Genomic DNA, 17,507 nt, shown 5'->3' on the forward strand with positions numbered 1-17,507 from the left:
AAATCCACCTCCTCCTCCTCCTCTTGTGCGAGCTCCGTTGAACCTTCTCGCTGTAATGAAAAAATCTGAGCAAATTATCGGATTCTCTCCAAGCACTTAACACTATGGTAAATATTAAGCAAAGAATTAGATACAAATAAATTACTGATCCGAGCTTCCTATCTTACCCACCAGCCTGCATCTTTGTCCATCTCCATAACTAGTGTTCTATCAACCTATCGATCTATGTTATGTCTGTGTTCCAAGCTCCCCCTCACTAAGAGACATTATTACCAACACAAAAAAAAATGTCAGCCTCTGTTAACTGTTGCTCCCCTTCACTGTGTTCCAAGCTCCCCCTCACTAAGAGACATTATTACCAACACAAAAACAACTTCATTTAAAAAGGGGAAGGGGATGGAAGGGAGATGAAAGAAAGGAAAGGGAGAGGTGGGGAAGGATGGGGAAGGGAAGAGACAGAAAGGAAAGGTAGGATAGGATAGAAAAGGGAAGGGAAGGGAAGGGATGGGGAGGGGAAAGGAAGGAGAGGAGAGGGAAGGGGTGGGAAGGAAGGAGAGGAAAGAAGGAAGGGAAGGGATGGGAAGGGATGGGAAGGGAAGGGGTGGGAAGGAAGGAGAGGAAAGAAGGAAGGAAGGAAGGGATGGGAAGGATGGGAAGGGAAGGATGGGAAGGGAAGGAAGGGAAGGAAGAGGAGAGGAAGGAAGGGTGGGAAGGAAGGAGAGGAAAGAGGAAGGAGGGAAGGGATGGGGAGGGAAAGGAAGGGAAGGAAGGGAAGGGAAGGGAAGGGAGGAGAGGGAAGGGGTGGGAAGAAAGGAGAGGAAAGAAGGAAGGGAAGGGATGGGGAAGGGAAGGGAAGGGAAGGGAAGGGTAGAGGAGAGGAGAGGGAAGGGGTGGGAAGGAAGGAGAGGAAAGGAGGGGAAGGGATGGGGAAGGGAAAGGAGGGGAAAGGAAGGGAAAGGAAGGAAGGAGAGGAGAGGGAAGGGGTGGGAAGGGAAGGGATGGGGAGGGGAAAGGAGGGGAAAGGAAGGGAAAGGAAGGAAGGAGAGGAGAGGGAAGGGGTGGGAAGGAAGGAGAGGAAAGAGGAAGGAGGGGAAGGGATGGGGAGGGGAGAGGAAGGGAAGGAAAGGGAAGGGAAGGGAAGGGAAGGGAAGGGAAGGGAGGAGAGGAGAGGGAAGGGGTGGGAAGGGAATTGAAAGAAAGGAAATTAAGCGAAAGGGAAGGAAGGAAAAACAGAAAATAAAAAACCTAACTAGCCAGAGAACTGTTAAGCAAAATCTAGTACAATAATTTCCTGGCTAAGATTACAGACTGATGGATATTCTGAGAGGTGGAATGTGGATGAGGTGGACTTTTAAAAATATCGTAAACCTAAAAAAAGGCTAAAACTAGTAACTGACCTCAAAATAACTAACAAATCTATGGTGCCTGAAAACACACTCAACACAAAGCAACACACAGAACAGCAACACAAGGTAAACACAGCAACACAACTCACCCTTGAAGCGACGTGGAGGCTTTGTGAAGGGTGCGGGAATTACTACTGAACCTAAGCACAAGTAAGTCAGGTGTTCCCGGGGAAAATTTTACAAGAAAGACGTGAAAGATCAGATTTATTTTCACATTTTTTACCTCATTACACAAATATATCAAGTGTGTGTGTAAGCAAGGACTACTGGGAGAGAGAGAGAGAGAGAGAGAGAGAGAGAGAGAGAGAGAGAGAGCACAGCACCGGGGGGGGCCTCAGTACTGGCCCAGGAAGTGGTAGCCGTAGTAGCTGCCGGGGAAGCCGTAGGGGGCGTAGTTGTACTCGGCGGGGCGGGGCGGGGCGGCCTCGGCCATCCTGTTCTGGGGGTCGTAGGCGTAGGGCAGCGGCTCCTCGGACTTGTAGGCCACCAAGGGGCCCTCGGGGACCTTAGCCGGGGGTCCCTCCACACCACGCCCCGCTGCCAGGGCCACCGCGGGGTGCCCCAGGGGGCTGGCCGTCATGGCGGCACTCAGGTCACCGGGCCCTGCCTCGCCCCGCCCCAGGTCACGCCCCAGGTCACGGGACAAGTTGTATGCTGCAGACAGGTTGGCCCCGAGGGCGTTGACCATCTGGGGAGGCTTGGCCAGCCCCGCCCCAACCAGCCCCGGGTGCAGCAGCCCCGCAGGGTCGCTGGGGTCCACCGGGGACTCGCAGGGGTCCAGGGTCTGTCTGGTGGGACCCAGGTCCTCCTCGTGGTCAGGGTGTGGCGGGGCGGGGCCACTGCAGGACCCCTCGGCCTCCCCCTCCTCCACAAAGGCCGTGGGGGGGGGCGGGGGGACCCTGCGCTGTGCCGGCCCCGCCAGGTTGTCGTCGTCAGTGTCGTGGTGCTGTGTGGCGGCGGCGGTGGTGGTGGTGGGCGGGCCGGAGGGCAGGTGGGTGGGGGCGGCGCGGCCGGGGCGGGAGAACTTGAGGCTGTGGTTGGCCTTGAAGGTGGCCAGCCAGCCGTTGGAGGCCTTGAAGTCGTGGTAGCCCAGCTGTGGTGCCAGCTGCAGGGCCTTGGCGCGCAGCATGCCGGCAGTGACCCGCGCCCCGCCCTGCCCCGCCGCGTGCCGGTACCACTGGATGAGGTGCTGGTTGAGCCGTGCGTAGCCGCCGCGCCGCCGCCGCCGCTGCGCCGTCATCCGGTCACCGCGCAGGACGGAGTCGCGGTAGGCCTCCAGCACCTCCTCGCGGCGGCGGATGATGCCACTGACCTGCGTCTTGCCGGTGCCGTACAGGCCGGCGATCTGGCGCTGGCTCTTGCCCGCCAGGAAGGCCTCCACCACCTGCACCTTCTGCTCCAGCGTCAGGCTGGTGCGCCGCTGCTTGGCGCGGGGCACCGCCGGCGGCAGCGAGAACAGCGACAGCGGCGACACGGCCGGGAAGCCCTCCACGTCTGGCTCCACCTCACCTTCAGGCTCCCCCTCATACTCCACTTCCACCACGCCGCCACCACCACCACCAACCTGCTGCTGCTGCTGCGGCCCGGAGTGGAGGGGCTGCGGCACCTGGGGCTGCTGCTGGAGGTGGAGCTGCTGCTGCTGCTGCTGGTGAAGATGCTGAAGCTGCTGTTCTTGTTGCTGCAGTTGTTGTTGTTGTTGCTGTTGAAGTTGTTGTTGTTGTTGCTGCTGCTGGTGCTGCTGCTGCTGTGTGTGGTGGTGGTAGTAGTGCAGGTGGTCTGGGGCAGCGGCCTGCCCCGCCCCGGGGGAGTAGTCTGCCTGGACAACACCGCCACCACCACTGCCGGCATCACCGTCTCCACCAGTCTGTGCCCGGGGCGCCGCCCCCCGCCGCCGCAGGGTCCTGGTGACTGGCCGCCCCCCCAGGGTGCCGCCAGCCTCGGAGCCCAGCAGGGCGCGGCGCTCCCGTGCCAGCCAGCGCCGGCGGCCGTCCTCATTGCGCCGCGCCCTGAGCCGCCGCTTGGCCCGCCGCAGCGCCGGGGCCGCGGCGGGGAGGGAGGGGGAGGCAGAGGGCAGCAGGGGGCGGCGGACAGGAGTGTGGCGGCCCCCCGGGGGAGCCTCCGTCCCGGTGGTGAGGCTGATGGTCAGTGGCCCCGCCTCGCACGGCACCTCCACGCTGCGCTCCACCCGCGGCCCCGCCCCTGTGGGGAGGACTGTCAGGGGCGGGGCCGGGGCCAAGACACCCTCCCCGCCCCAACATACACACACACACACACACACACACACTCTCTTTCTCTCTCTCATATAACAGCATATAATCACACACACACACACACACACACACACACACACACTCACCTGGGGCGGCAGCAGCAGTAGTGGAGATGGCGGTGAGGGTGATGGTGCGGGGCTGGGTGTCGGCGGTGGGGCGGGGCGCCTCCTCCACCTGGGGCAGGACGCATCAACAACAACAACAAGGGAAGGAAAACAAAACATGAGAGGCAGCAGGACACAACCCACCCTGTCCTGTCCTGTCCTCTCCTAGCCTGTCTTATCCTGCCCTGTCCTGTCCTATTCTGCCCTGTCCTATTGTGTCCTGTCTTATCCTGCCCTGTCCTAACCAATCTTGTCCCATTCTGCCCTGTCCCATCCTGTCCTATCCTACCCTGTTCTGCCCTATCCTATCCTGTCCCATCCTGTCCTATTCTACCCTGTCCTATTGTGTCCTGTCTTATCCTGCACTGTCCTATCCTGCCCTGTCCTAACCAATCTTGTCCCATTCTGCCCTGTCCCATCCTGTTCTATCCTGCCCTGTTCTGCCCTATCCTATCCTGTCCCATCCTGTCCTATCCTGCCCTGTTCTGCCCTATCCTATCCTGTCCCATCCTGTCCTATCCTGCCCTGTTCTGCCCTATCCTATCCTGTCCCATCCTGCCCTATCCTATCCTGTCCTATCCTATCCTGTCCAAGGCTTATAAAACTACCCATGCATGATAAGGGGATAATGCATGCCTTCAAGTTTTCCTCTACTCTCCCCACAAGCTGCCCCTATAACTAAATGATGCAATACCACTAAAGTCACCCTCCACCCCAGTCCACAACAGTCCACCCCAGTCCACTCACCTGAGAACTGATGCGCCCCCAATCTGGGTCTGACGTGGAGTCCAGGTTGTCCTCTGAGCTGGGGCTGTCCTGCTGGGCGAGGGAGAACGTTAGAACATAAGAGAGAGAGAACATGAACATAAGGGCATAAGAAGAGAGGACATTGATACCATATGAACATTAAAGAACATAATTAGAACATAAGGAGAAGAGAACACATTAGTAGAACATAAGGGCATAGGAAGACACAGAGAACATTGATACCATAAGAAAATGAAAGAACATCACTAGAACATGACAGAGACAAAAGATGAGAGAGAACATTAGAACATAAGGAGAGAACATTAGTAGAACGTAAGGGTTGGTTATCATATTGGCACTCACTCACCACATGACTGCCAGGCCTGTTCCACTCATCCACCACTCTGTTAGTATTGGCACTCACTCACCACATGACTGCCAGGCCTGTTCCACTCACCCACCACTCTGTTAGCATTGGCACTCACTCACCACATGACTGCCAGGCCTGTTCCACTCATCCACCACTCTGTTAGTATTGGCACTCACTCACCACATGACTGCCAGACCTGTTCCACTCATCCACCACTCTGTTAGTATTGGCACTCACTCACCACATGACTGCCAGGCCTGTTCCACTCATCCACCACTCTGTTAGTATTGGAACTCACTCACCACATGACTGCCAGGCCTGTTCCACTCATCCACCACTCTGTTAGTATTGGCACTCACTCACCACATGACTGCCAGGCCTGTTCCACTCATCCACCACTCTGTTAGTGAACCAATTTTTGTCTGTGTCCTTGTTGAATCTGAATTTATCCAACTTAAACCCATTACAAGGAAGCCATTATGAGAAAAGTAATTAGAAGAATGAAAAGAAGAAAAAGAGGAACCTTGTCAAACATCATATACCAAAATTTATCTCTCTCTCTTTCTCACACACACACACACGCACACACACACACTCACCAGCCGCCTCCTCTTCCTACACGATGCCGTTGAGTGTGGCGGCGGCGGCGGCGGCAAGGACGAGGGGGTTGGCGGGGGCGGTGCTAAGGCCTCAACAGCCACAGGACCCGTTTCCCTGGGGGTGGCGGGGGGCGGGAGAGCGGACATGACCCCTGCCGTGTCCTTGGGTGACCTGGGTTCGTTCTTTGCCATGGAGAGGTCAATCCCAGACATCTGAGGCGGGTCACCATCCTTGGCAGGGGGGGCAGAAGGGGCAAGGGGGGCAGGGGGTGGCGTGAGGTCCCCCTGTACCCCGTCGGATGGCACACTGGGGTTGGGTGGTGCTGTGGGTGTGGGTGTGGGTGCGGGTGACATGAATTTCTGTATGGCCGGGTTCGAGCGGATGCCAGACAGTCCTTTGACCCCGAGCAAGTCCGCCACCTCCAGCACGGACTCTATCAGGCTCTGGTCCACCTGTGACGGAAGATGTGGAGTTGGGAGGTGTTATGAAGGGTGTTAGGGTGTTGGGAAGGGTGTTAGGTGTTGGGAAGGGTGTTAGGGTGTTATGAAGGGTGTTGGGTGTTGGGAAGGGTGTTAGGGTGTTGGGAAGGGTGTGAGGTGTTGGGAAGGGTGTTAGGGTGTTGGGAAGGGTGTTAGGTGTTGGGAAGGGTGTTAGGGTGTTGGGAAGGGTGTTAGGGTGTTGGGAAGGGTGTTAGGGTGTTGGGAAGGGTGTTAGGTGTTGGGAAGGGTGTTAGGGTGTTGGGAAGGGTGTTAGGGTGTTGGGAAGGGTGTTAGGGTGTTGGGAAGGGTGTTAAGGTGTTGGGAAGGGTGTTAAGGTGTTGGGAAGGGTGTTAGGGTGTTGGGAAGGGTGTTAGGTGTTGGGAAGGGTGTTAGGGTGTTGGGAAGGGTGTTAGGGTGTTGGGAAGGGGTGTTAGGGTGTTGGGAAGGGTGTTAAGGTGTTGGGAAGGTGTTAGGGTGTTGGGAAGGGTGTTAGGGTGTTGGGAAGGGTGTTAAGGTGTTGGGAAGGGTGGTATGGTGTTGGGAAGGGTGTTAGGGTGTTGGAAGGGTGTGAGGTGTTGGGAAGGGTGTTAGGGTGTTGGGAAGGGTGTTAAGGTGTTGGGAAGGGTGTTAGGGTGTTGGGAAGGGTGTTAGGGTGTTGGGAAGGGTGTTAGGGTGTTGGGAAGGGTGTTAGGTGTTGGGAAGGGTGTTAGGGTGTTGGGAAGGGTGTTAGGGTGTTGGGAAGGGTGTTAGGGTGTTGGGAAGGGTGTTAGGGTGTTGGGAAGAGTGTGAGGTGTTGGGAAGGGTGTTAGGGTGTTGGGAAGGGTGTTAGGGTGTTGGGAAGGGTGTTAGGGTGTTGGGAAGGGTGTTAGGGTGTTGGGAAGGGTGTTAGGTGTTGGGAAGGGTGTTAGGGTGTTGGGAAGGGTGTTAGGGTGTTGGGAAGGGTGTTAGGTGTTGGGAAGGGTGTTAGGGTGTTGGGAAGGGTGTGAGGTGTTGGGAAGGGTGTTAGGGTGTTGGGAAGGTGTTAGGGTGTTGGGAAGGGTGTTAGGTGTTAGGAAGGTGTTAGGGTGTTGGGAAGGGTGTTAGGGGGTTGGTAAGGTGTTAGGGTGTTGGGAAGGGTGTTAGGGTGTTGGGAAGGGTGTTAGGGTGTTGGGAAGGGTGTTAGGTGTTGGGAAGGTGTTAGGTGTTGGGAAGGGTGTTAGGTGTTGGGAAGGTGTTAGGGTGTTGGGAAGGGTGTTAGGTGTTGGGAAGGGTGTTAGGGTGTTGGGAAGGGTGTTAGGGGGTTGGTAAGGTGTTAAGGTGTTGGAAGGGTGTTAGGGTGTTGGGAAGGGTGTTAAGGTGTTGGGAAGGGTGTTAGGGTGTTAGGTGTTGGGAAGGGTGTTAGGGTGTTGGGAAGGGTGTTAGGGTGTTGGGAAGGGTGTTAGGGTGTTGGGAAGGGTGTTAGGGTGTTGGGAAGGGTGTTAAGGTGTTGGGAAGGGTGTTAGGGTGTTAGGTGTTGGGAAGGGTGTTAGGGTGTTGTGAAGGGTGGTAGGGTGTTGGGAAGGGTGGTAGGGTGTTGGGAAGGTGTTAAGGTGTTGAAGGAAGGTGTTTGGGTGTTGGGAAGGGTGTTAGGGTGTTGGGAAGGGTGTTAGGGTGTTAGGTGTTGGGAAGGGTGTTAGGGTGTTGGGAAGGGTGTTAGGGTGTTAGGGTGTTGGGAAGGGTGTTAGGGTGTTGGGAAGGGTGTTAGGGTGTTAGGGTGTTGGGAAGGGTGTTAGGGTGTTAGGTGTTGGGAAGGGTGTTAGGTGTTGGAAAGGGTGTTAAGGTGTTGGGAAGGGTGTTAGGGTGTTGGGAAGGGTGTTAGGGTGTTGGGAAGGGTGTTAGGGTGTTAGGTGTTGGGAAGGGTGTTAGGGTGTTGGGAAGGGTGTTAAGGTGTTGGGAAGGGTGTTAGGGTGTTGGGAAGGGTGTTAGGGTGTTGGGAAGGGTGTTAAGGTGTTGGGAAGGGTGTTAAGGTGTTGGGAAGGGGGGTTGGGTGTTGGTAAGGGTGTTAGGGTGTTGGGGAGGGTGTTAGGGTGTTGGAAAGGGTGTTAAGGTGTTGGGAAGGGTGTTAGGGTGTTGGGAAGGGTGTTAGGGTGTTGGGAAGGGTGTTAGGGTGTTAGGGTGTTGGGAAGGGTGTTAGGGTGTTAGGTGTTGGGAAGGGTGTTAGGTGTTGGGAAGGGTGTTAGGGTGTTGGAAAGGGTGTTAGGGTGTTGGGAAGGTGTTAGGGTGTTGGGAAGGGTGTTAGGGTGTTGGGAAGGGTGATACGGTGTTGGAAGGGTGTTAGGTGTTGGGAAGGGTGTTAGGTTGTTGGGAAGGGTGTTAGGTTGTTGGGAAGGGTGTTAGGGTGTTGGGAAGGGTGTTATGGTGTTGGGAAGGGTGTTAGGGTGTTGGGAAGGGTGTTAGGTGTTGGGAAGGGTGTTAGGGTGTTGGGAAGGGTGTTAGGGTGTTGGGAAGGGTGTTAGGTGTTGGGAAGGGTGTTAGGGTGTTGGGAAGGGTGTTAGGGTGTTGGGAAGGGTGTTAGGGTGTTGGGAAGGGTGTTAGGGGGTTGGGAATCGTGTTAGGGTGTTGGGAAGGGTGTTAGGGTGTTGGGAAGGGTGTTAGGTGTTGGGAAGGTGTTAGGGTGTTGGGAAGGGTGTTAGGGTGTTGGGAAGGGTGTTAGGGTGTTGGGAAGGGTGTTAGGGTGTTGGTAAGGGTGTTAGGGTGTTGGGAAGGGTGTTAGGGTGTTGGGAAGGGTGTTAGGGTGTTGGAAGGGTGTTAGGTTTTGGGAAGGGTGTTAGGGTGTTGGGAAGGGTGTTAGGGTGTTGGGAAGGGTGTTAGGGTGTTGGGAAGGGTGTTAGGGTGTTGGGAAGGGTGTTAGGGTGTTGGGAAGGGTGTTAGGGTGTTGGGAAGGGTGTTAGGTGTTGGGAAGGGTGTTAGGGTGTTGGGAAGGGTGTTAGGGTGTTGGGAAGGGTGTTAGGGTGTTGGGAAGGGTGTTAGGGTGTTGGGAAGTGTGGTAGGTGTTGGGAAGGTGTTAGGGTGTTGGGAAGGGTGTTAGGGTGTTGGGATGGGTGTTATGTGTTGGGAAGGGTGTTAGGGTGTTGGGAAGGTGTTAGGGTGTTGGGAAGGGTGTTAGGGTGTTGGGAAGGTGTTAGGTGTTGGGAAGGTGTTAGGGTGTTGGGAAGGGTGTTAGGTGTTGGGAAGGTGTTAGGGTGTTAGGAAGGGTGTTAGGGTGTTGGGAAGGGTGTTAGGGTGTTGGGAAGGTGTTAGGGTGTTGGGAAGGGTGTTAGGGTGTTAGGAAGGTGTTAGGTGTTGGGAAGGGTGTTAAGGTGTTGGGAAGGGTGTTAGGTGTTGGGAAGGGTGTTAGGGTGTTGGGAAGGGTGTTAGGTGTTGGGAAGGGTGTTAGGGTGTTGGGAAGGGTGTTAGGGTGTTGGGAAGGGTGTTAGGGTGTTGGGAAGGGTGTTAGGGTGTTAGTAAGTTTGTAAGGGTGTTAGTATGTTTAGAAGGGTGTTAGTTGTTGTTAAGTGTGTTAGGGTGTTTGGAAGGGTGTTAGGTGTTGGGAAGGGTGTTAAGGTGTTGGGAAGGGTGTTAGGGTGTTGGGAAGGTGTTAAGGTGTTGGGAAGGGTGTTAGGGTTTTAGGTGTTGGGTAGGGTGTTTGGGTGTTGGGTAGGGTGTTTGGGTGTTGGGAAGGGTGTTAGGGTGTTGGGAAGGGTGTTAGGGTGTTGGGAAGGGTGTTATGGTGTTGGGATGGGGGTTAGGGTGTTAGGTGTTGGGAAGGGTGTTAGGTGTTGGAAAGGGTGTTAAGGTGTTGGGAAGGGTGTTAGGGTGTTGGGAAGGGTGTTATGAAGGGTGTGAGGTGTTGGGAAGGGTGTTATGAAGGGTGTTAGGGTGTTGGGAAGGGTGTTATGAAGGGTGTGAGGTGTTGGGAAGGGTGTTATGAAGGGTGTTAGGGTGTTGGGAAGGGTGTTAGGGTGTTGGGAAGGGTGTTAGGGTGTTGGGAAGGGTGTTAGGAAGAAGTGAAGAGGAGGAGGAACAAGAAGAACAAGGAGAAGGAAGATAATAAAGAAGAAAAGGTAGAGAAGAAGAAGAAGAAGAAGAAGAAGAAGAAGAAGAATGAAAATAACAAGAAGATAGAAAGAGATTAAGAGGAAAACACTAATGAAAATAATGACAAAAACAACAGTAAAGATGATGAATAAAAATAGTTCATTACTCCATAACATAGAACCCTTTGACACACACACACACACACACACTGACATCCCTTCCCTCCTCTTCCTCCTCTTCCTAAACCCATCTTCTATTCCTCCTCTTCCTCTTCTGTCTCCTAATTTCTCTTCTTCTTTCTCTTTATCTAATCTTCTAACACCCTTCCCTCTTTCCTTCTTCTCCTCCTCCTCTTTCCTTCTTCTCCTCCTCCTCCTCTTCCTCCTTCTTCCTAACTCATCTTCTCTTCCTCCTCTTCCTCTTCTCTCTCCTAATTTCTCTTCTTCTCTCTCTTTATCTAATCTTCTAACACCCTTCCCTCTTTCCTTCTTCTCCTCCTCCTCCTCTTTCCTTCTTCTCCTCCTCCTCCTCTTCCTCCTTCTCCCTAACTCATCTTCTCTTCCTCCTCTTCCTCTTCTGTCTCCTAATTTCTCTCTTTATCTAATCTTCTAACACCCTTTCCTCTTTCCTTCTTCTCCTCCTCCTCCTCCTTCCTTCTTCTCCTCCTCCTCCTCTTCCTCCTTCTCCCTAACTCGTCTTCTCTTCCTCCTCTTCCTCTTCTCTCTCCCAATTTCTCTTCTTCTTTCTCTTTATCTAATCTTCTAACACCCTTCCCTCTTTCCTTCTTCTCCTCCTCCTTCCTTCTTCTCCTCTTCCTCCTTCTCCCTAACTCATCTTCTCTTCCTCCTCTTCCTCTTCTGTCTCCTAATTTCTCTTCTTCTCTCTCTTTATCTAATCTTCTAACACCCTTTCCTCATTCCTTCTTCTCCTCCTCCTCCTCTTTCCTTCTTCTCCTCCTCCTCCTCTTCCTCCTTCTCCCTAACTCATCTTCTCTTCCTCCTCTTCCTCTTCTGTCTCCTAATTTCTCTTCTTCTCTCTCTTTATCTAATCTTCTAACACCCTTCCCCTCTTTCCTTCTCCTCCTCCTCTTCCTCCTTCTCTTCCCCTTCCCTTTCTCCTAATTTCTCTTCTTCTTTCTCTTTATCTAACCTTCTAATGCCTCTTCCCCTCCTCCTCTTCTTCCTCCTCCTAAACCGTTCCATTCCTCCTCATCCCCTTCTCTCTCCTCCTCCTCCTCCTCTTCTTCCTCCTCCTAAACCGTTCCATTCCTCCTCATCCGCTTCTCTCTCCTCCTCCTCATCCTCGTCCTCCTCCGAACCTGCTCCATTCCTCCTCTCCCCCTTCTCTATCATCCTCCTCCTCCTCCTCCTCCTCCTCCTACTAAACCGTTCCATTCCTCCTCACCCACTTCTCTCTCCTCCTCCTCCTCTTCTTCCTCCTCCTAAACCGTTCCATTCCTCCTCACCCCCTTCTCTCTCCTCCTCCTCCTCCTCTTCTTCCTCCTCCTAAACCGTTCCATTCCTCCTCATCCCCTTCTCTCTCCTCCTCCTCCTCCTCTTCTTCCTCCTCCTAAACCGTTCCATTCCTCCTCATCCCCTTCTCTCTCCTCCTCCTCCTCCTCCTCCTCTTCTTCCTCCTCCTAAACCGTTCCATTCCTCCTCATTCCCTTCTCTCTCCTCCTCCTCCTCCTCTTCTTCCTCCTCCTAAACCGTTCCATTCCTCCTCATCCCCTTCTCTCTCCTCCTCCTCCTCCTCTTCTTCCTCCTCCTAAACCGTTCCATTCCTCCTCATTCCCTTCTCTCTCCTCCTCCTCCTCCTCTTCTTCCTCCTCCTAAACCGTTCCATTCCTCCTCACCCCCTTCTCTCTCCTCCTCCTCCTCCTCTTCTTCCTCCTCCTCTGCTCCATTCCTCCTCATCCCCTTCTCTCTCCTCCTCCTCCTCCTCCTCCTAGTCTTCCTCCTTCCATTCGTCCTCCTCCTCCTCCTTCTCCTCCTCCTCCTCCTCTTCTTCCTCCTCCTAAACCGTTCCATTCCTCCTCATTCCCTTTTCTCTCCTCCTCTTCTTCCTCCTCATAAACCGTTCCATTCCTCCTCATCCCCTTCTCTCTCCTCCTCCTCCTCTTCTTCCTCCTCCTAAACCGTTCCATTCCTCCTCATCCCCTTCTCTCTCCTCCTCCTCCTCTCTTCTTCCTCCTCCTAAACCGTTCCATACCTCCTCATTCCTTCTCTCCTCCTCCTCCTCCTCTTCTTCCTCCTCCTAAATCTCTCTCCTCCTCCTCCTCCTCTTCCTCCTCCTAAACTGCTCCATTCCTCCTCACCCCCTGCTCTCTCCTCCTCCTCCTCTTCCTCCCTCCCTAAACCGTTCCATTCCTCCTCACCCCTTTCTCTCTCCTCCTCCTCCTCCTCTTCTTCCTCCTCCTAATCCATTCCTCCTCATTCCCTTCTCTCCTCCTCCTCCTCCTCCTCTTCTTCCTCCTCCTAAACCGTTCCATTCCTCCTCACCCCTTTCTCTCTCCTCCTCCTCCTCCTCTTCTTCCTCCTCCTAAACCGTTCCATTCCTCATTCCCTTCTCTCTCCAAACTCCTCCTCCTCCTCTTCTTCCTCCTCCTAAACCGTTCCATTCCTCCTCATCCCCTTCTCTCTCCTCCTCCTCCTCCTCGTCCTCCTCCTAAACTGCTCCAGTCCTCCTCACCCCCTTCTCTCTCCTCCTCCTCCTCCTCCTCCTCCTCCTCCTCGTCCTCCTCCTCCTCCTCCTCCTCCTCCTCTTCCTCCTCCTAAACTGCTCCATTCCTCCTCATCCCCTTCTCTCTCCAAACTCCTCCTCCTCCTCATCCCCTTCTCTCTCCTCCTCCTCCTCCTCAACCCACCTGCGTCTTCCCCTGGTACATGTAGTCCAAGAGGCATGTCAGCTCCTGCAGGTTAGCCCCTCGCAGCACTACCATGGGGTGTTGCTCTGGCCGGATGTCACCCAGCACCCTCTCAAAGTAGGTGGACGTGGATGCAAGAACCGCCTGGTGAGCCTTGGTGAGGTAGCCATCCTCGGAGACCAGGGTGATGTCACAGTACTGTTCCTGGAGCCTTTGAAGTGTCAGGACCTATGGGGAGGGAGGGAGGGAGTGAGTGAGGAACAGGGAAAAGGTGTTAAGGTTGGATAGAGAAAAGGAAGAAGAGATATTGGAAGAGAAGGAAGGGGAAGAGGAGGACAAGAAGTGGGGTTTAGAAGAAGGAGGAGGAGGAGGAGGAGGAGGAGGGGTTACAAGGTTGGATACAGAGAAAGAAGAAGAGAAATTGGAAGAGAAGGAAGGGGAAGAGGAGGACAAGAAGTGGGGTTTAGAAGAAGGAGGAGGAGGAGGAGGAGGAGGAGGAAAAGGAGGAGGAGGAGGAGGTGTTACAAGGTTGGATACAGAGAAGGAAGAAGAGAAATTGGGAGAGAAGGAAGGGGAAGAGGAGGAAAAGAAGTGGGGTTTAGAAGAAGGAGGCGGAGGAGGAGGAGGAGGAGGAGGAGGAGGAAGAGGAAGAAGAGGAAGAGGAGGCATTATAAGGTTGGATACAGAGAAAGAAGAAGAAGAGAAATTGGGAGAGAGGGGAGAGGAAGAGGAGGAAGATGACAGTTATATACAAAAGTTGAGTGAGTGAGTGAGTGAGAGAGTGAGTGAGTGAGTGGTTGAGTGAGTGAGTGAGTGAGTGAGTGAGTGAGCGAGTGGTTGAGTGAGTGAGTGAGTGAGTGAGTGAGTGAGTGAGTGAGTGAGTGGTTGAGTGAGTGAGTGCGTGAGTGGTTGAGTGAGTGAGTGAGTGTACTGTGCAGTCTAACAGTTGCTTCAAAACACACTCTGCCCAAAACTACGAGAACGGCACATCAAAAAGGAAAATCAAACAGCCACAGAGGTAAGGAAACTGTCTGACCAAATGGAGGAAAATTGAACATAATCTTGGTGTTGAAATATATGATGTTTTGAATTATGTGCAAGGATTTGAGGATGGCTATATATATGTTAATCTTCTCCTCCTCCTCCTCTTCTTCCTCCTCCTCCTCCTATACCCCACTTCTCTTCCTCCTCTTCCTCATTTCTCTCTCAATTTCTCTTCTTCCTTCTCTCTATCCAACCTTCAGACATCCCTTCCCTTTCCATCCTCCTCCTATACCCCACTTCTCTTCCTCCTCTTCCTCCTTCCTCTCTCTGTTTCTCTTCTTCCTTCTCTCTATCCAACCTTCTGACATCCCTTCCCCTTCCTCCTCCTCCTCCTCTTCCTTCTCCTCCTATACCCCACTTATCTTCCTTCTATTCCTCCTTCCTCTCTCTGTTTCTCTTCCTCTTTCTCTCTATCCAATCTTCTGACATCCCTTCCCTCCTCCTCCTCCTCCTCTTCCTCCTACACCCCACTTCTCTTCCTCTTCTTCTCCTTCCCTCTCTCTCAATTTCTCTTCTTTCTTTTCCCAATTCCAACCTTCAACCACCCCTTCCCTCCTCCTCCTCCTCCTCCTCTTCCTCTTCCTTACCTTAGACAAGTGTTGCATGTGGTCATTCCAGCGAAATCTCAGCTGTTGTTCCATGCTGTCTGCTGCCATGGCTGTCTGTCTGTCTCTGTCTGTGTGTCTGTCTGTCTCTCAGGCCACCATCCTCTCTCTCCTCATGCCAGTCACTTCACTTCACACTGCAAAGGAAAGCCATGAATTAATCGATGCAATATTTCCACATGGTTTAAAGTTTAAGTCTTGCTTTGGAAATGTTACTTGCTAAAGGGATCGCCGTTAGGATATAGACGAGGCTCTGCATGGGTTCAGCGCCTGCTTCGGCCAGCCAGAGCGCCAATGGGGTTAAGAAGGATTTTAGACTGCAGTACAACAGACTCATTCAGAAAACAAATACACACTCACTTGACACCACAACACACCAACACTAATAATTACACACCTGATTCACTTCCTTCCCCTGCACACTCAGCTCCCCCATCCCCCCAACAGCCAACACAAATATGCCTGTGTTGCACATGTACGGGGGCCCTGCGCATCATGTACCCAGAAGTAAACACTGCCTGGCCTGGTCTGGTACACTGCAGCATAATACTTCAGTGGTTGTTGCAGTCCTGACAATTTGCTTTCCCTTCCAGGTCTCCTCATCTCAAGAGTTGCATTAAATCTACCTTTAACCCGGTACCAGCGACGGGCCAAATTTGTGTCATGATATTTATCCCCAAAAATAGATGATACATAATCTGATCAGAAATGCTTTGATATATATTATGAAATGGTTTGTGTGAGGGGTGATGTTTTCTCCTTTTTCTCACTTGGAGGGACCATTAAGAAACATGATCCCCGCTGCTACCGTGTTAACCTTCTCCTTCTGAGCTCATTCGCTAGGTGAGGGAGTTGGTGAGCTTCTGAGAGCCTAACGATGCTTCAGTAGATCACAGAGATCACACAGAGCCCTCTCAAGGTTGACGCCCAGTCTGGTTTTGAAAGCGGGCACTGCTTCTGCGCCTCCCTAGACACCCCCAAAACAAAAATAGGGGCTCTGGAGCCCTTCCTCCTTTGAGATACAGGGTCTCGCAGGCTTTGCCCTGCACCCGTCACTGATGGCAGGCTTATCAAATGTGGAGGAATCGGAGGAAGTCTGCCTCACGGTGGGCCCCAGCAGAACCAGGTCAGGGTCACGGCACGAGCCTTACCCTGACCTCTACCTTTTACAGGCAGTCGAGTTACGAAGTATGTGACTTACAATACACATTTGATAGCATTTAAGCTGTTTTGACTGTTTTAAGACTTGTTGTGCAAATGAATGATAACCATAATAAGACCATGTCAAATATTTATCATAGGTAGGTTAGAATTGGCACCTTAGGTTAGGTGGGTTAGGTTACATTTAGTTTGTTTACTTTTGATATTTTTTATAATCAATACGTGTGTCCTGCTTGGTGCTGCACCGATGTTGTCGATGGCGGTGGAGTGGCTGCAGTGGTGAGCCAAGGGTTTACGCCGCCCACACACATTACACGGCCATTTTCAATATTATCATTATTATATTGGACAAAACTATTTTTCTGGAAGTTGTTGATGTCTTCTACACTGTTCTGAGTCTGTTTTCTCAGAGATCACTGACATCTCTGCAGGGGGTACTGAAAACCAATGATAATCAGGTGAAGCAAATGTCAGATTCATAGAAAACACACCAAAACTACCAGAAAAAATAGTTTCATCCAAAAACTAAGAGCGTTAAAAGCAAAACAAAATAATACCTTGCTGGGGTACACTGGGTTACATGGGCATAGATATCTACTGTGGTACTGTGGGTTACATTGGGGTATGATTTTCTTTACAGTAAATGCAGCATCTAAACGGCACAAAAAAAAACAATTGAAAAAAAAAAGCCCGCTGACCACTGCCCTTAAGAAGACTGGGGGCATAACTACCACTGAGGCACATTGGCATATCACTGGGGTACATCGGGGTATTACTGGGTCACATTGGGGTACATCTGGGTGTTGTTGGGGTACTGTGGTCATAATGAGAGAGAGAGAGAGAGAGAGAGAGAGAGAGAGAGAAATATGAAAGAAGAAATGAAAGGAAGGGAAATAAGAGAGAGAGAGAGAGAGAGAGAGAGAGAGAGAGAGAGAGAGAGAGAGAGAGAGAGAGAGAAAGGAAGAATATTAAAGAAATGGAATGAAGGGAAATAAGAGAGAGAGAGAGAGAGAGAGAGAGAGAGAGAGAGAGAGAGAGAGAGAGAGAGAGAGAGAGAGAGAGAGAGAGAGAGAGAGAGAGAGAGAGAGAGAGAGAGAGAGAGAGAGAGAGAGAAGAATGGAAAAGGGAGGAAGGGAGAGAAAGGTCAAGGTGGGAGAGAAGGGAGAGAAAGGTCAAGGTGGGAGAGAAGGGAGAGAAAGGTCAACTATTATTTTCACCCATTTTTTTCTTTAGCGCCAAATCCGCCCCGAATTCGTCCCTCACAAAACCCCTTATTTCTGCCTTAATACAAGCAGGCCCGCGTTCAATGGCTGTGTCTGCTGGAAGGGAAGGTATTTAAGTTTTCTCACCTGGCAGGACACGACGAATCACTTTCTCTGGGGCGAGTAATCACGAAAATTATGAAAACTTCTCCACTCGTTCTCAGTCAAGAGGGAAATGGACGCCTCGCAGTGTTGCCAGAGCCTCACCATCCTCAAGAAACCCCTGTTATTTATTGTGATTTTTATTGTATTTCTGATCATTATTGTTATTTTTACTATTATTATTGTCATTATTATTACTCAAATCATCATTATTATCTTTATTGAGTTTCCTTTTATAGCTATAGATAGATAACCACCTTTTATTATGTATTGGGATTTTTACTGTATTTCTAATCATCATATTGCTATTTTTACTAATCTTATTGTCATTATTATTACTCAGATCATTATTATTATCTTTATTGAGTTTCCTTTCATAGCTATAGATATATATAACCACCTTTTATTATGTATTGGGATTTTTACTGTATTTCTAATCATCATATTGCTATTTTT

General features: G+C 52.0%; 1 protein-coding gene across 2 annotated transcripts; it reads right to left on the reverse strand.

The window, feature by feature from the left end:
- Positions 1–1,593: 1,593 nt before the first annotated feature.
- Positions 1,594–17,156, reverse strand: LOC126992707 (uncharacterized). 2 transcript variants are annotated; one of them, XM_050851517.1, is made up of 7 exons: positions 17,037–17,156; positions 14,509–14,663; positions 12,878–13,105; positions 5,497–5,949; positions 4,528–4,596; positions 3,763–3,850; positions 1,594–3,605 (listed from the first exon to the last, which is right to left on the reverse strand). In XM_050851517.1, exons 2-7 carry the CDS (start codon positions 14,575–14,577, stop codon positions 1,741–1,743), a joined length of 2,772 nt encoding a protein of 923 aa, XP_050707474.1. In that variant the 5' UTR covers positions 14,578–14,663; positions 17,037–17,156; the 3' UTR covers positions 1,594–1,740. The 2 variants fall into 2 exon arrangements, with proteins under 2 accessions (XP_050707474.1, XP_050707473.1); XM_050851516.1 differs by having other exon boundaries at positions 4,528–4,599.
- Positions 17,157–17,507: the final 351 nt, after the last annotated feature.

The sequence above is a fragment of the Eriocheir sinensis genome, unplaced genomic scaffold, assembly GCF_024679095.1.
Source record: "Eriocheir sinensis breed Jianghai 21 unplaced genomic scaffold, ASM2467909v1 Scaffold5, whole genome shotgun sequence".
In the NCBI taxonomy this organism is placed as follows: Eukaryota; Metazoa; Arthropoda; class Malacostraca; order Decapoda; family Varunidae; genus Eriocheir; species Eriocheir sinensis.

What these genes read in the sequence shown, in the direction of transcription:
- LOC126992707 (XM_050851516.1), bottom strand. Translation starts at nt 14,577, where the DNA reads ATGGCAGCAGACAGCATGGAACAACAGCTGAGATTTCGCTGGAATGAC. An exon ending in GGGGGCGCATCAGTTCTCAG is followed by an intron (nt 3,851 to 4,527) that starts GTGAGTGGACTG and finishes GTCCTGCCCCAG; the next exon opens with GTGGAGGAGGCGCCCCGCCC. An exon ending in TACTGCTGCTGCCGCCCCAG is followed by an intron (nt 3,606 to 3,762) that starts GTGAGTGTGTGT and finishes TCCTCCCCACAG; the next exon opens with GGGCGGGGCCGCGGGTGGAG.